Source organism: Bombus fervidus, chromosome 6 (assembly GCF_041682495.2).
Source record: "Bombus fervidus isolate BK054 chromosome 6, iyBomFerv1, whole genome shotgun sequence".
Lineage (NCBI taxonomy): Eukaryota > Metazoa > Arthropoda > Insecta > Hymenoptera > Apidae > Bombus > Bombus fervidus.
In genome coordinates, this window is record NC_091522.1 from 7,048,691 (window position 1) to 7,067,153 (window position 18,463).

General features: G+C 34.1%; 1 protein-coding gene across 7 annotated transcripts; it reads right to left on the bottom strand.

Annotated features, from left to right (window-relative positions):
* Window positions 1-1,741: 1,741 nt before the first annotated feature.
* On the bottom strand, window positions 1,742-17,722 carry Qvr (glycosylphosphatidylinositol-anchored protein quiver). Of its 7 annotated transcripts, none has more exons than XM_072005036.1 (9): window positions 17,213-17,578; window positions 13,842-14,079; window positions 13,235-13,358; window positions 13,073-13,151; window positions 10,802-10,857; window positions 9,943-10,092; window positions 7,106-7,153; window positions 6,561-6,707; window positions 1,742-5,964 (listed from the first exon to the last, which is right to left on the bottom strand). In XM_072005036.1, exons 6-9 carry the CDS (start codon window positions 9,965-9,967, stop codon window positions 5,708-5,710), a joined length of 477 nt encoding a protein of 158 aa, XP_071861137.1. In that variant the 5' UTR covers window positions 9,968-10,092; window positions 10,802-10,857; window positions 13,073-13,151; window positions 13,235-13,358; window positions 13,842-14,079; window positions 17,213-17,578; the 3' UTR covers window positions 1,742-5,707. The 7 variants fall into 7 exon arrangements, with proteins under 7 accessions (XP_071861137.1, XP_071861136.1, XP_071861138.1 ...); XM_072005035.1 differs by having other exon boundaries at window positions 13,066-13,151; XM_072005037.1 differs by lacking the exon at window positions 13,073-13,151.
* Between the last annotated feature and the right edge of the window lie 741 nt (window positions 17,723-18,463).

Sequence of the window (18,463 nt, forward strand, 5' to 3'; positions counted from 1 at the left end):
TCCAATAACTCTGGTTTATAACAATAATATACCGTCTCATCTTTAACTACAACTGGAACAATCTCATATACTGCACCATTTTTTTAAATAAGTCTTTCAGCCTTTTAAGAGGCTCGTATTGATAAATAATATTATGTGTCCGGATTTGTGTGAAAGATTCATGAAAATATCTATGTTATACGTCTCTCTATGATCTCTTCATCCGTTGGATTACATCGAGATTTAATACCACAGATCCCATATTGGTCAGGATGTATTTCAATTAAAAAGAATCGATAACGGTCGAATTCTTTAGCAATATTTCCAATTTTTTCTTCAACTTTTCCTTTCCTTCCCCTATAAATTTTATATTTCGCGTTATCCGTTTATTCATGCTATTTGTACCAAAATATGCGTTTCTTAACACTACATGATTTTAAAATACTGACCGCGTTTTCAATAGTCATATGTTTCGATTATAGCTAAGCACTAGCTTAATGCTATTCCGCGATCCGATATCACTATCATACTAGTCTGGTAAAAAATTAACAGAGTTAACAAACTCTAGAGCAAATAATTCTTTGTTAACTGTTCTCTCTCTCTCTCTCTCTCTCTCTCTCTCTCTTTCTCTCTCTTTCTCTTTCTCTCTCTCTCTCTTTCTCTCTCTTTCTCTTTCTCTCTCTCTCTCTTTCTCTCTTTTTTGAGAAGACACGTTGAGCTTACCGACTAAATATTACGTATCGTTGGACATTTTACTATCACGCTGAACGTTAAACAGCGTTCAACTACTCAAAGTCAGCACACGATAATTTTTCATCATTATCGAGACGTGATTACTCTGCGGAGGCAACGATATGTGCATGAAGAAAAATTATTTTACTCTATCACCAGCGATTTTTACTTTCGCTTTTCGTAAAGGTCTATGCCGATAATATATAATAAATAATATAGCGAACTTTTGGAATGCATAAATGTTAGATTCTATGATAAGAAAGCATACAAGGCAATGGTTAATCATTAATTATATATCTACGTAAAACATTGTTCGTTAACGTCTGTTAATAATATTAACTGATTAATATCAATTATAGTTTCATAATTCAAATTCGATCAACATACGATAATTAAACGAAGCTACAAAGCACCTGATACTCTATTTTATTTTCTTACGAGCTAGATATTTATCTCTTCACTTTGAACACGTCGTTCGAATTAACAATACCGTGAAATCATGAAATATATGACGCTAAGGTAATGATCGACGAAGTTGAAAGAAAATAATGTCCTCGTGGAGCTAAATAGGGAACAACGAAATCACGTGCTAAAGTATAATTGAGAACGCTACTTTGCTATCGAAACATCGCTTCATGCCATCGTATATATTCTATCAATCGTTTTAAAATCAACGTAACTGACACCAACGAAGAATCAAGAGGTCAGAATAAATGAACATCTCGGGGCAACGATCATTCAAATCGATACACATCGATACACGTAGAAACAGAGGGGGGTTCTCGATACTTGCATCGTAAAATATATAATCATAATACATCATTCAGTTTATGCCCAATGTTCATCAACATCGAGACAAAAGTGTTAGAGGATATTGATACATAGGTTGACATCTCGGCGCAATCGTAAACATCGATCTTTAACAGAGACAAAAGTGTACATCAATAATAATCTCCTCGATTCTTATGCAAGCACTTAAACATGAGCTTTCGTGTAAATAGGCGAGCAAAGAAAGTATCGATCCTGTGTCTTTCTTTTCTTTTTAATGTTTTTTTCTTTTTTTTTTTTTATTTTTCTATTTCGAAACTGAAACAGCCTCGATCAAGACGAACAAGAATCTCTGACGTCCGAAGTTCTGAAACATCATTAAAATTTGCGTTAGAAGTTTATCTAATATCATCGTTTAATACTTGACAAAGTAAGTCCGTTAAAGATTTCGTTGATTTGATGGAAATATAACACGTCGGATCCACTTCGTGTTCAATCGTGCTGTTTAAGTTTCGCCTGAGCGCATCCGGCATTACTTCGCATGATTATTTGTATCGCTAACGTTATGTGGATTCTTTCCAGCTGCGAGGCCAAACTTAAAAATGTAAATTCGCTTCGTGTTACATGCTGATGTCAGTGTTGTCATTGCAGCTCCCATCTCCTGTCTGCTCTATTTATTAAACATACTCTCGCATTTTTTACATATATCTTCGATGAAATTGATCTATGAAAGAAAACTACATACATAAAAATTCGATATCTCAAACTTTTCTTACCAAAAATATAGAAGAACATTAGTTCTTGACAATAATCTTGATAAGGTCAATCGAATTACTCTTCGACCTTCGACGAGTTGCGGTGCGATCAGCAAACGCTGATCGGACCGGTCGCGCAATGACAAACTGAAAAGAAAAGGGGCAGACAGAAGAAAAACGCAAGAACGAAAAGAAGATTCGAAAAAATAGCCTCGCAGCCGCGCGTGCGACAATGAACAAATGACACGACACGAGCCGCATGGCTTGCCAGAGAAACACCGGTTAGCTCGCTTTCACTCGCAAGCACCGAAGCTTGTTTGGCAAGAGGCTCCACACCGGAAACCTCTCTGTGAGGACATGCGCGTTCAACTTGGCCGTGCCAGCCATACCCTGAAAAAGATTTACAAACTGCGTGATCGTAAAGCTGCTCGATTCACGAGTATTCTCGAGCGAGTTCAACGTCGCTTTCGTCGATCGAGTTCCTCGTTGCGTGTCGCCTAATCGATCGATCGCGATCGAACATTAGTTTCGGAAGCCTGAAAGCGCTCGAGACGTCGCTGATGCGCGTAACTGGCGTGGCACGATCGAAGCTGAAGGCCCACGTTGTGCTTTTTAATTAATTCGGTCAGCCTCGCGTTGCATTCGTCGGAATGGAGGGTTCTGTGTTCGGGTTACTGTTACTGAGCCGAGCCTCATTTTGGAAACAGACTTTCGTATTGATTAGAATAAGAATTTTAACTTGAAATTTCCGTACTTGAATTGTTTCTTGTATTATTTTCCAGATATTGTAAAAAGACGCTATTTATTATTGCAATAGTTGAAATAAAAATAAATATGTAAAATACATTGAAATAATAGTTGTTGGAAAATTTTGAAAAAGTTCGAACAAAATTTGTTTTATGTATACATATATATATATTTGTTTCATTTATTTTAAAGTCTGTTACCTATTGAAGCATCGACTAGGGATTTTTAGTCTCTCGCAAAAATTACTAACAACAGATTCATGCAAGTGTCATGCAAGGTGTTACTGCACGGTGATACGATAGTCGCGGGACAGAGGAAAGGGAATGAAATCGTAACGTGGATAGTAATACGCAATTTTAATCGGGCTGCAAAGCTTTCATCCAGAAGCCGTCCGTAAAGTTTCCTCTGCCTTTTCACTGTTAATAAAAGTGCTACAAACCATGCACTTGAATTCGCACTTTTCTACGTGTGGAACACACTTCTGCTAAATACGTGATTGTCGAACTCATTAGTACTACTGTGGTACATTCCGCGCGCGCGTGCCTTTTAACGATCAATCTTATGCATGATTCATTGTCAATCCTATAGCAAATTTCAATCGAGACCCAATCAAATTTTTAATGAATTGATCCCGACCCCATCCATTCTGTAATGAAATTTAATCAAATGACGTTAGCGCCTTTGATAACATTCTCTTATGTTACGTATAATTGAAAAAGTAAAAGAGAATAATTTCTTTGGAAATTGAAAAAGCACACGCCCGCGACTCAAACAAGTCGAAAAACGTAGAACTGGAAAATTCTGTTGTCGATGCTTGCCGGCTGCAGTCGTTGCTTTCTCATGACGTTGCTGACGGATGGACATGCTGGAACCATGCGGCCTGAACGTTGCTCTACTTCAAGCTCCGTGTACCATGAGCCATTCTCGTTCCACTGTCCTATGGTGCATGATGCGCGAAACACCGGTGTCTCGTAAAGAATGGCAAATGGGCAAACGTATAAAGGTTGTTAGAGACGCAGAACAGCAGAGGAAAAGTACGACAATCGTTACGACAATGTATAACAAGAAACAGAAAGTGGTTGAAGTTGCTGATGGTTCGTTTGTACGTGATATACAGAAACGATTTGTTCGACTGGATAAGAGTCTAAGGTGTGTGCATAGATATCGATGAATCACGATCGAAGATGTTCAAAGAGAAACTAGTTACACATCTCAAATTTGACTATCTGGAATCAAAATCTTTGAAAATGCCAAGGATCTTCAATATATTATGACCTTGGTAATGTTCTCGTAATCAATGATCATTTACAAAGTTACTTTTCAATGTTGAAATGTTGTTAAAACATGTAACGAATTAATACGAAAATTGTCTATCAGTTGACCTCTATGCGCTAAAATAATGTATATCGTGTTTCTCTTTCTCTCTGTGTCTCGATTATCCTCCGTTACTTGGAGATTTTCTTTGGGAAAGCGGCAAATGTGTGTTTGAGGTAATACAATTAGAACACGCATTAACTCCAAGATCTTACAATGATCGAACAACATTGCAAACAGTATACCTACGTTTCAAAGTTTTGAAGTTTCGTGATCCACGTTCGCTTAGATATACGACGAACTTGGTATGGAACATAGATAAACAGCAAGCCAATGAAAACTTTAAAAATGAAAAACATTCCAAAATACCACGACATAATAACGAATACTATTCCTTATCTTACGTATCGGGAGCAGCTCGATTCGGCCATCAAGATGCTTTGAGAGCTAGAAAACTTGATGCTTAAGACTTTGTAACAATCAATGGTCATGAAAAAAAGTAGCAAAAAGTTTTAATTGTAAGATACATCAATACTGGAAGAAAAAACGAAAGAACTGATTGACAGTTGCAAAAATGGGATGGTCTCGATTGATTCTGGATTGCATGCAACAAAACTTCGACAGAAAGGGATTCCCATCTCATTGATCAAATAGAAACATCACCGGAACATACACTGAATTAAAGAACGCGTCTAAATTTTTACTCGCTTCAGGCTCAAATTTCTGATAGTTCAAATTTGATTTATCATTCTCCGTTTAATTTGTTTAAAACTTATAATACGAACAAACTGCAAAATCTATAATAAATTGTCCGTTTATATCAATTGGAAAAGATTCATATTTTTTTTAAATACGTACTATCTTCCAATAGGATAAATTTCACTTCGAAGCGAATTAAAATTGTCGTTAAAGATACCATCGCAATGGTACAGGAAACATTTTTGAGGGGTTGTGAATCAAGAGGAAGAGCGCGTGGCAAAATCGAGAGTGACAGAGAATCGGATGATTTATCTATAGAGAACACGGTCGAGATATCTCGCTACGATTTATGCCGAAGAAAGGATCAAGACGAGCGAGAGTGCAAATTTCTTTGAAGAGAAGAGAATATGGATCGTCGATTCTCGATTCATGAATTGATTCACAAAAATTGAAATGTACGGTTAAACCGGTCTGACACGATGTACGATTAATCGACGATGTACCGATTCCCTTCTCTTTCAAGGAACAGGCAGCTCGTGTCTTACCTTTCTGGTTTGGTACGAACGTGAAAAGAAACACAACGTGTTTCAACAACAGCGTACGTGACTGTTGAGAACCGCTGGTCTTGACGAGAGTTCAAGTCGCTGACTAAAACTAAAATTCTACGAAGGATATGATCGGAATCACTGGCAAGTGAATCGAATAAATCAGTGTTATACATCGTGACCATTGCAACGTTCTACAAAGCAAGCTAGGGACCCTAAGAAGATCGAGCGTAGTACAAGGATCGTCAAGAGGAACAGCAGGAGTGTAGGATTCGAACACGAGGTCGGGGACACACGATTGCACATATCCTCCTCACAGAAGCACATGTGACCAGTGCCGGTACTTTCCATCATGCACACGTGGTCCACCATGAATAAATTTATTTGTAGGTGCGAAGTGCAGGTCCGCCTCACGCTCTCATATGCTACGAACAGACGAAAAAAAAATGCGAATAATTATTATATATTTAGAAATTGTATATACGAACAAAATATAACGTGATTTACAAATTTTAAATTGTGAAATAAATATTATTTTGATATAAAAGTAATTATATAAATCTATAAATTGTATATAAATTATCCTAGAAGGATTTTAGAATAATTGGAATTAATATCGTAAAATAAGAAAGCTTAAAGAAGAGAATTATAGAAACGTGTGTAGCAGGAGCTTAGATTTCCTTAGAGTTGTATAATTACGAAATAGATTATCTGAAACTCTTCCTTGTTCTAAACCAACGCTTTTGGTTAATAATATCGGACTCGTAGGCGTAATAATGTCAATATTGCTTATTAAAGCTTCATGGAAAATGATTATCAGTATTTACAAGGAACCTTGGATAATTATTTTGTAAATATCTTGAAATTTTTCTTCCTATTTGTTTTACTTTTCTTATTGAGAAGAAGGTTTAATTGTTTTCACAAAAAGTATATGAAAAAGACGTTTGAAGAAATGAAATAGAGAAAAATATAAAAAACATAAAGAAAATTATCGCACGAGTGGAAAGAGGGAAGTACTTACGTGATTTGGCGTTGCGAACCATTTTCACGCAACAGCCATTGCAAGACATGAGAGGTGGTTGATCCTTTGGAAGTGCGGTGTAATTAAAAGGATCCTTGCATCTGAGATCCGTCCATGAATCGCATTCGTAGCAATAAACAGAACGAGCTGTAAAATATAACTATAATAAAGCGCGACATTCATCGATCTTCAAACTTCGAAATGAATGTAGACAAATATAGTAAAATATTAAGCGGCATAAGTATCATTACATTTAACAAAATCAACTTCCTTGAAATTTGACTGTAGAGGAAATATTGCCGTAAAGAAAAGATTACGTTAAAATCGCAAACTAAATGTACTAAACAGAAATCAAATGATGAGCAGGCACAGCGTACAATTAATTTATATATCAATCTTGTGCAACTAAATTGCTGAGAAAAAAGAAAAGAAAGAAATAAAAATAGTGGGGAGAATGAATCTTCAGACAAGAAGCCCTGCGGAGTAATGTCGACATATAACGATGGCAAGAAGGACATTGAAGTGAAGCTGGTTTGATCACTCACTCTGGCACTCCGAGCGACAGACGGTGGCAACCGCGAGTACAATTGCCGCTGAAACGAAACATTGGCCATTGCTTTAGAAGATGAAAAGGATAATCCTAACTGTGGGTATCTACGAACTGATAATCATGAACAACAGAAACAAAAGGGTGCACACTGCTAGGTCTACCCACTATATTGTTCTGACTACTACTACTACCTTCGCTATTTGCAACGACATTCATCGTCATGATTGCATTCTAATTTCACTCGTGATTACGAACACATTAGAATATCTTGATATCTAAATATTTTATTATTTGCGCAATTAACGATATCGAATAGTTAAATTTTCTTACAATTGATAATATCGTTTGCGATATTTCATATTTTTGGGTTGTTATTCCTTTCTTTTTGTTTTCTATCGTTCGTCTGCTCGATGATAATTGCTTAATGAAATTTTTATACTAGTTATGTAATTTTGAACATGATTAAAATATCTAGATATCTCGATGGACGAAATTTCAATTGAGGTATTATAAGAATTTTAATAGTTGATCTAAAGTACTATTCATGATACGTATTTTTCAATGCCGCTCTTTGGATTAATGTTGTTCCCTGTCAAATATTATAACTACAAGATAGGTTTCGATGTGAAATATATGGTCATTAGTTTGGAAACGCGTGAACTCTAAACTCGACCCATACTCATAGAAATAGAATAGATTAGTAGTTTACGACATACTTATAATACTTTCTTAGCGTTTCGTGTTATAAAATAACAACGATAGGAACACGTTTCTCTCACGTATTGTATTCTATGCTTTTGAGTTTAAGTTTCCAAAAGTCACTCGAAAATTGTTTCTTTATAAAAATGTTAAAATATACAAATGACGAAATGTATTTTTCATTCTAGTTCCATACCTTTCACTATGCAGGGTGACTTTGTTGTAGCATATATGGGAAGTACGTGATTAATTAACGACAATGACCATTCATCGAAACTTCTATCACTTTTTACCAACTTTAGAAACTAACAGGTACGTACCTCGTGCACAAGGGCAGCGATCGTACGCGGGAATACTAGTTTAATTAATTCTAGAATATCGTTTTTACATAAACCTATGTACAATACATATATCTACGAAAACAATAACATGAAATGAAGTTACATAATCACTATATATTGTTGACGATAAAAGTACTCTTCAATGTCTTATTCAAATAATAATTTCATATTTAGTAATGCTTAATAAAATGTATAAAACGTTTACACAGGATTTTTCAAATTTCATAATATTCAATTTATGTGAGAATTAAAAGATTATTATTAACATTCCATAAACAAACCGGATACTTAAATCCTTCTCATTCGAATTTGCATTTTTATTGAAAAAAGCTTCAAAGTTTTATTTGACCCAATTAGCAAATAACAAGTACATATTTTATTTTTAGATATTTTCGAAACCTTAGAACATGAAAGAAATTACACTTGAACATGAATGACCCAGTTTGCCTACGAAGTATGCTTCGTTTGAACTTTTACTTTATGAACTTATACTTCACTTTTACGAAGTGAATATATTTGCTTATAGTGAGATAAAATATAAATTCTTATGTACAGATGTATGTATATATATATTGGACGATTTTCGTCCACGAGACGTTCTCGAAATAAATGAAACGGAGAACGTCTTATCATAGTAACGAAAATAGACTTGTGCTTCATCGAAGTGGAAGAAATTGAGAAGGAAGATACTTTTATCGACGACTACGACTCGCGTATGTTCACCTTTATCTACACTAATTACAAGCTTCTGTCGCTACTTTCCCCTCTGCTTTTCGTCGTCTGCACACTCACCCCGAGCAGTGCGCTTGATTGTCTCCAAAACAATCGATAAAGCACGTTCCATTCGTATTTAACTATTCAGGCACAGTTACTGTTTCGAGGGAGTAAAGGCTCTAGCAGACTCGAACGGTGTAAAGCGATGAATAACACAGTATAAGAATAGGTTGCGAATTTTCTCTTGTTTGTCCTTTATTTCTTTCTTCGATCCGAGTTCTAAGAACTCATCAGATTATAAATACAGTCCACGATGGAGAATAGTGAATTGTATTAGCGGTAAAATAGTTTTACGTATGCATTTTTTAAAATATTTGTTTCTTCACGATTTAATTTATCCTTAATTTATCCACGCCCTCGATATAATTAAACAAAATATGAAATTTTTTAAAAAGCCAATATCAGGAAAAATATTGTTTATATATACATTAATGTTAATTTACTAACAATAAATGTTATTTTTACAATTGCTATATTTATAGACGAAGTATAGCCTACCTACTATTATTGCTGTAGGCTGCATAAATTAAACGAGGATACACTTACTAGCATCGCAATCAGTGCAATTAATATACAACCTCCATTACAATATAACAACTATGCAATTACAAAATACTGTTATTTAGAATGCCATGTTCGTTTCAAATGTTAATGTATAACCAACAGGTGGAACAGAAAGTATTCTCCTTAGAAAATCAAAAAAGACAATCAATTTGTAGGAGATATAACTATAACAGGGAATTCAGCTATTACAGTAAATGTAGATTTGAAATAACTTTAACAACACAGTTATATGAAAAAGATGTAACAAGTCGTAATAAATCTTCGCTTAAATCCGCGCGTAAGTTGTCGTGTTTCTGTATTTGTATGTATGTTTATACAACGTGCCTGGGATTTTTTTACAAAAACACCACAAATAAAGAACGTGGCTTGAAAACATGAATAATCTCAGCTTTCTTTCGTCTGGTAAAAGGAGTTATACAATAAAAAGAAAAAGACATTTTTTCGTAAAACTCACCCATTATCAAGTGATTCGGCGACATGTTTTTTGGCGATGGTTCCTTCTTACTTCCGATCCAGCTTCATGCCGTGTCACGAGCTTACTGCTACAGTAGGAATGCAGGTCAGATGCGATTCACGGAGTTGCATTCGTCCGTCAGACAATTTACTGGAACAGAAGGGACAAATTTCAAAATCTCGATAGGTATGACTCTTATTTATCATTAACTAGTGGCCGCTAATAATCGAGGGACAAAGCATAATACAGCTAAAATAGAATCGCCGCATTTAGAAAATCGATATCTCGAATGGATCTATGGATTCCACAGCGTTGTGAAATTACGGAAACTTTAAGTTAATAATTACGTCGCTTGGTCTCAAAATATGAAACGTGAACCGTGTCAAGAAGATATAGAAAACGATGTTCTAAAATAAGAAGGCAAGCTATTAAGTTGGTGCATACGAAAATGTATCTCGAATAAAAATTTTAATATGCAAATAGTGACTAATCCAATTTCATTATACTAAAGTAATAAGGATTATAAGCTCAATTACTGATCTACTAATTCTGTTGTTTTATAATAAACCTGAGACTAAACATATATACATATATATACACATATATATTTCAAATAGGTATGGATCTAAATATCCTCTAACATATGCTAGTAATTAGAAGTAAGTAGTATTTGGGTCAATATATTCTGCTTTTCCTGCAATCTTGCAGCAGACTACACTGCGGTATGTAACTGAGCCAAGAAAACACCGCATATTCTCGTCTTACGAATTCGTAACCTTGGCTACTTAATATTTTATCAGATATCTTTCGTATGCATGGAAGTACGTTATGCGTATTGAGAATTTGTGTATGTGTTTACCTTCACGTAATGTCATGCGAAAAATAGCAGATAGTAGAATAATTGAGTCCGCTAACCTATCAAAGAAAATAAATAAATAAATAAATAAATTTTCCTTATCTAATCTATAATTATAAATAGTTTCCATCGTAACATAGTCGAGTACTCATGCACAATACTTTTAACACTAAACCTACCAGTGCCGATTAAATTAACCGCTTTCAAACTTTTACACAAATTTAGCCATATTTAAACGTTATCATATCGCTTCATAATTTCTGACCTTTCCTAAAATATACATATACTATATTTTTCGGTATTTACTTCTAGTTTGCTTTTTTCTTTTCTAAGAAGAAAGTCCATTCTGCCTAGCCTACCGCGGGCGGTCAATTTGACCGGCCGATAAAATATTTTAGTTACTCTTAAAATAAATGCAATCAGTACAAAGAAAAGGCTATCTCAAGGTCAGATGACAAACAAAATCAGTAATAACAAATAATAACAACTGTTACACTCGTAATTTTATCATAAATCATAATCCATCCCTCGATCAAGATGACCACCAGCTGTCAAGACATATCAATTCAGGCCTATAATAATCCTAACCGCCATAAAATTTAGCATTTTTTACAGTCCATTGTTACAAACATTTTGAAAGTCGAGAAGTTTGTTAGGGTTCTCACTCATTGCGATGAAACACGGGAAAAGCGGGTTTTTCCTAACTCCACACTCGAGTAACCGTTGGTGGAGAATGGCCAATATTTTCTTATCAATATTTTCTTATAAATATCGTTGTTACAGACCATATTCTTACTTGCTATCGTCCAGATCACATCTTTCGACCTTTCGACCAAAATCTCAGTTTGTTAGTCAGTCAGCCGACATTTAACCTTGTTATCTCTAAAACTCAGACAGAAAGCATCTCAGAGCGTTTTGTGTAAAATTGTTATAAAAGGAAAAAATAAAGCATATCAAATTTGACAATAATTTTCCGTACATGGTGTTATTCTGTGATAAATATTTATCCTAAAAATGTCACGACTTTAAAAAAAAAATTATAAAATAAAAATAACGGACATAGAAGAAGACTGTTCAGTATGCGATGAACAAGAAACTTCAGCAACTGAAAACGGCATGGAAACACATGAAAAGCTATTTACAACCGAATCAGAGTTGAATATTATTTATAAATAAGCATTCACGTCCAGGATAAAAAGGAAAGAAATTATCGTTGATAGCAAAGAGTGAGACTGATGTAGAGAACCAACGTATCAAAACTGGGCCCGATGGGACAGTTTGGAAAGAAATAGATGCAAGTCCCAAACTTGACAGGACATCAATTTATAATATTTTTAGGGATGTGCTAAATGGCATATAATAAAAGGACAAGTAGAGATGACATTTTATCCTATCATTGATCACCGTGTAAGGGATCATATAATAAAATGTATGGAAGAAGAAGCATTTAGAGTATTGGAGACTAAGAGGGAGTTAGATGCAACAAAACTAGATGCATTTATTGCTCTGCTATATGCCCGAAGTGCATATCAGGCAAAGAATTTAGATGCTTCATATTTGTGGAATAAAATTTGGAGACCTGCATTTTTTCCAAAAACAATGAGCAGGAATAACTTTGCTGAAATTATAAGGTTTATACGATTTGATAAGAAGAGCGAAAGAAGCCAACGTTTACGACCAATTTACAAAGAATTCACAAAATTGTTATAAACCTGGTGCATACATTACTTTTATATAAAAAATCGCAGGAAAAAACCATGCAATAAAACTATCAAGAAGTTCAGATTCATTACTACAAAAAACTTGTCAAGTAAAAAATTGTAAAGGTTACAAAATTACGAAAATTTGTTTAAGATGTGGGAAGTATGTATGCGGCAAATGTACATTTGATAATAAGATAATTTGTAAAAAGTGCAGCGAAGTTGAGTAAGATATATCTCTATATAAATAAAAGTGTAATTTTATTTAAGCCTATAATTGAAATTAAACAAAACTAAATTTGGACGAAATTTTATGAAAGTTCATCATTTTATATACATTTAGTTATAAATTAACCATTATTTAAGTTAAATCATAAAAACTATTACTCCTTTAATCACCGGTCATTTTGACCGCACACGGTAGAAATAAATATACACGAAGTGTCAGTAGGTTTAGTGTTAATATCGCACGAAATTAAAACAGGCGATGCAGGATTTTTAAAAATCACGGGTTGATCAAACAAAAATTATTATAAATTGCTGTCAAACAATATCATATCACATTACATATTACTATTACATAACATGATTTTATTATTCTTGTATTGACTATGTTGTTTGAGACTTGCTTTTAATTAAATTGTGCATCCAGTCTGTAACACAGTTCAATAAGGAAGATATTATTATATCAGAGAGCAAGAAAGAAATTCCTAGAAAGCAAGACAAATCTTCGTACCTGCTCTAAAATATGCAGAATAAGATAAATTACGTGACGGAATCAAGTGCTTTTCGGAGTTTTTCTGTAACAAGTCCAGCCATATCAGAATGAATAAATAACAAGCTTAACGAGTTTGATTATCCTGTAAGCAATTTATCATCAAAATTTCGCGCCTCCCCAACTTTCTATGCAAGCTTCTAATAATTCTATATATTCTACGACGCAAACATGAAAATTACAATACTACAATTCTGCCCATCTTAGATAAAATGTCCTATATTTTATTATAAATATTCTATATTTTATATTTTTTTCATTTTTCAAGATAAATTGAGATATTTGTTATATGCTATAGAAGCTGTTGCGGAATAATAATTAAATGTTTGAATGTAACGAAAAATAATGTTGAAGATGGTACAAAGAAAGCGGTTAAACTTCAATTTTCATCGATTTTGAAATCGTAAGTGTAGAAATTTTTAACTAAGGAAGACAGAATTATATTATAAAACGAAATTACGTCAATTATAACAGACACTAGAAATATAAACCTATTTAAAAAAAGTTAAACTATGAAAACTCCACAAGGTATACAACACAAATTTCATAAGCCAGCAATACGATTTACCTCTGTGATATATTGACGAAAATTTTTGGCCGTTTGTGACGTACAAAAAATTAATTTTCGGAGGACAACTATAAACTGTCACACGCTAAATGAATGCGTGACATTTTATAGTTTCGTATGAATGAATTTGACGCGCTGCCTCAAGGATAAACAATTGTCACAGCATAGATCATATCTTCTGCCACGGTGTTGTCGTTTCATCTTCCTGCCATACTTCTTGTCCGTACATCGAACAATACTACAACCGTCTTCTTACGTCACCGCACTTGATCATCATAGGCCAACGATCCTGAAATAATTTCAAACGAAAAGATTCGACGTTTCTAATGGATCGTCTGAGAACGAACGATCGTCAATGTTTAAAGAGGGACGATGAAAATCGGAGACTTGTAAGCGCGCATATCGCGACGCGTGAATCGTTGAGATAAAAAGGAAAACTGCAATCTGTCTTGATTAAAGGAGATATTCAAAATGTTGCACGAACGTAAAATTTAACACGTTAAGTGCCAAGGGGGTCATCGGTGACCGGCACTCAACCTGTTAGTATCGCCGTAGAGGCCACCGGTAACCGGCGCACCAAGATTAGAAGAAATACATAATTTGAACAAATGTCAATAGTTATAAATTTTTTATTATTACCATCGTTATCACAATGGTGTGACGAAATTAATGCAGTGTAAGACATATATAACATGATTGAAAATCGCGTTTATTAGACACTAAGATTTTACAATTCAAGTAGTTGGCTATTTGCACAGCTTATTTTAATTCATTTCTTAAAAAGTACTGGAAAATGTAAAGAAAATGAAAATAGTTTTCTTTAATTGAAAATTGATTCTAACAAATACGACGAAAATTGTTATGTGATAAAAATACACGTGTCTTATCGCGCCATTGCATACAAAGTTACACATAATTATACAAACAATGCAAACATGAGTCATGTAACATAATCACTTCAAATGAATCGTAAGTTGTTTATTACATAAAAAAGTGTTTTTGTTCTGTTCCGAAATGTGATGACCATTAGATTTGTTTAGGTGCAGCTGTTTCCGAAATCTCCTTGTTTTCTTACAGGAAGCTACACATTTCTGTATATACCGCTCGATGCGTTATTTAATTATTTACAAAGAAGTGTTAGGGTACTTGGATGGAGAAGAGTAGAGAAGTTTAGAAGATAATTTCACTTTAATTTATTAAATTTAATGTATGAGAAACAAGGAAAGGACAACGAAACAGTATTTATACGTTTATGTAATTGTCTTTCATAAGTTAAATTTGACAAATTAAAGTTAAAATATCTTCTAAACTAATCATTTTTCGATCCAAATATCCTAATACTTTTTTGTAGAAAACTAAAACATACATCGAGCAGTGTATAAAAAAAATGTATAGTTCCCTAAAAAAGAAAAAAGATAAAGGTCACCCTGAGATTTCGAAAATGCCTCCACCTAAACAAATCTAGTGTCCCACTCGAAACAAAACAAGCTTTATTTAAAACATTTTTTCATACAATAAATAACTTACGAGTTATTTGATGTGAGCATGTTACATGACTCATGTATACTATTGCATACTATTTTGTATTCCTGCATACTATTCTGTTTTTATTAGTAAAAAGAGCAAGGTTCTTAAAAAAAGATCCGTTAAGGTTCTTGTCATTTTCAATTTTCTTAATTTAACAAGGAGTGATGTACAACATCATTTTTTTCAGAAAAATAAAAGTTCATCATTTTATTCTTTAATAAATGCCTGAAGAGATTCGTTTCTGAAGAAATTAAATAAAGAATAATATTATTAAACTATATACCTTTTTTATTCCATTATTATTTATTACTACTACTATTTTATTTCATAGTCTGATAGAAAAGATCTGCGTAAAAAAATTGTTATTGATTATTTGAAAAAATACTCGTGCTTTTACGTAATTTAAAACGCGAAATAAGATAAGTAGCTTGTGTTCGTACATCAATAAGCTTTGCGTCTATATAAATTTGCATAACTTAAACGCACTAGTGGTGTAGAATTTCATATAATGCTTCGAATCTCTGTGTGCGACAAAGCAATTGATCAGCAAACGATGTATGTATACGGCGATCGATTAAACGGCTTGATATCACACACATATAATGTTTGCATGAAAACAAATGAAATGGCCGTTTGATGTATGGAATGCATAATGGAAAATGTTCATGAAAAAATATGCAATGCATATAGTATAGTGCGCAGCAGATATTTTACGTAAAGAAAAACAATGATGGAACGAATCGAATCTTCGAATCTTTTTATAAATTCATTACGTGCAATGTTAACAACCTTGACATGTTGGTATTAAAAAATCAAGTAAACAGTCAATCAGTCAACAGTCAAATTGCGGATATATTTATAACACGATATTTAAGGTATTAGTAATTAGAAATTAGTAAAAATTAGTCACGATGTATTTTCTTCGATGTAAATCGAGATCAATTTACAAAAATCGAAAGAAGATTTTCATTGTTTCTCGAAATAAAAAGCTAACAATTAGCAAGACAATGCGATAAGTTGTCTAGATCAAGAAGTGAGAAAGTAAACATCGCAATATTTCCTGGTAGTTTTAATACTGTAACCGTAAACTTGGATTTTCACAGGTTTCTATCGCTTTCAGAGGCTTCAACGTCTACTGCGTAAAAGTACCACTGCATTAAGGTTGAATTGTTATTCATAAAACGAAGTGACATTTTCCTTACATAAATATATCATAACAATCCGCCATGCTGATCCAGTTATTTAAACAGTACATGAAACGTGAAGTGCAACGTCGCGAATCTTTGTCATTAATGTCAATTTAAATAGACAACGCGTGCAATGATCAAACGTTTACCTTCGCGGTCAAGGGTTGGGCGACTGACGGACGAAAGAAAACGCGTTCTATTTTAACAAACAAGAAATATGAGTAAGAAAGTGCGTAGAAAACGAAGTTGCGATTAGTTCAACGTTATGAGATGCAACAATTATCTCTGTAGCGTCTTTTAAATAACAGAGTCCAAGTAGAAAGTAACGAATCAATTACGTCGACGGGGGGGGGGGTAACGGAGTGGAGGGCACAGGCACAGCCTAAAGCCGCGCAAATTGATGTTAATTAAAAATCACATAAAGAAATAGAACAACAAAATAACGCGTGCATAATTTCAGTATTCCTGGTTCAACACAAACTTAACATAATACGTTACGAATACTACAAAAATGTCAATCATTCACATAAAGAATTGTTACGTATTTCGATGAGAATCAATTGCCCTTACAGGCAATTACAAATAAGCCAAACATGAAGGAACATTTCTCGATAGTAATCTTAAAACTGTACGTTTTATACCCTTGTCAATACGTACACAACTCATGAGAAGATCTGGAATACTCAACCGTACGACGAAACCGGAAACTTGTCGAAGAATAGAAGATTAGGAACCGAAGATCACCAGTTTCTAAGAGTTACTTGGACACCGTCACTATCGTCGATTAATCGGTGTTCCTCGGTGATTTATACGATCACTGCATAACCAGCATGGCGGTGGGCGATTCCACGTACGGGATGGACGATGCGATGTAAGCAGGTACAGTGATTGCGACTACGCTAGCGCGTTTGAGCGTCGGGAAGTATCGTGGCACGGTCTGCGAAGCGCCACCCAAGTCGCGCAATCGGATAGAAGCGAAGTGCGGATCCAGGTCGATCAATATGACGGGTCAACAGTTGCCTCGTGCTCGTGTTGCGGCAACCACACCGTAAAACAGAGAGGGAACGCCACGTTTGCGCCGTAGAATCTAAGCTTCGTGCGTTTCATCTCCTTCAAACACACGTGCATGCGTATTGTCATGAGGAACTTTCGGATCCTTTGGATATGAATCCTTTCATTAAACGAGAGATAGAGTTTTGTTCTTTGCTATAGTGCTTCGAGTCAAATATTAATAGAAGTAACTTGTATAGATTGATTTGCGTAAATGTGTATTTTAGTGATATAAATATTCGTTTTGTGAAACATTTCTGTTCAATTGATTTGAATAAGAATGTATACATTGTTGAAAATTTTAGTTTACTCAAACGAGGAAAATTATTTATTGTTTCGTTATACTGATCAGTATAGAACGAACGTATTTATTGTTGAGGAAATGTTTGTCAAATAATTTTCAATGTTTGTAGCTTAATTATCACCAGGATTATTCACAAAGTAAAAATTGATTTTTAATATTCAGATAATAAAAATAGTCTTTTGCATTAAAAACCATGTCTTAAGAAACTTAAACTCCAACGAATAGGAACGGAAGAGGATCATATATTAAATTAATAGTTTAAAAAATGAACAGTTGTTTTTGCAGTCGAGATGCATTACAATTGGAGAACATTAAGTATGTAGTATATAATAGGTTCTGCGCGAGATCATCATACCAATTAATTATATCATAATACAGTTGGAGAAATACATTCTATACCTCATTTGCAAGATATTCTGTTCTATACCTTATTTCTAATTTCGTAGAAAAATTTAGTTTCAATTCAAATCACTATTATACTGAATCGATAACGTCGCATGCGAAACGAAAATGGTAGGCGGAGTCAGGTGATCGCCAAAATGTGAATTACAAAA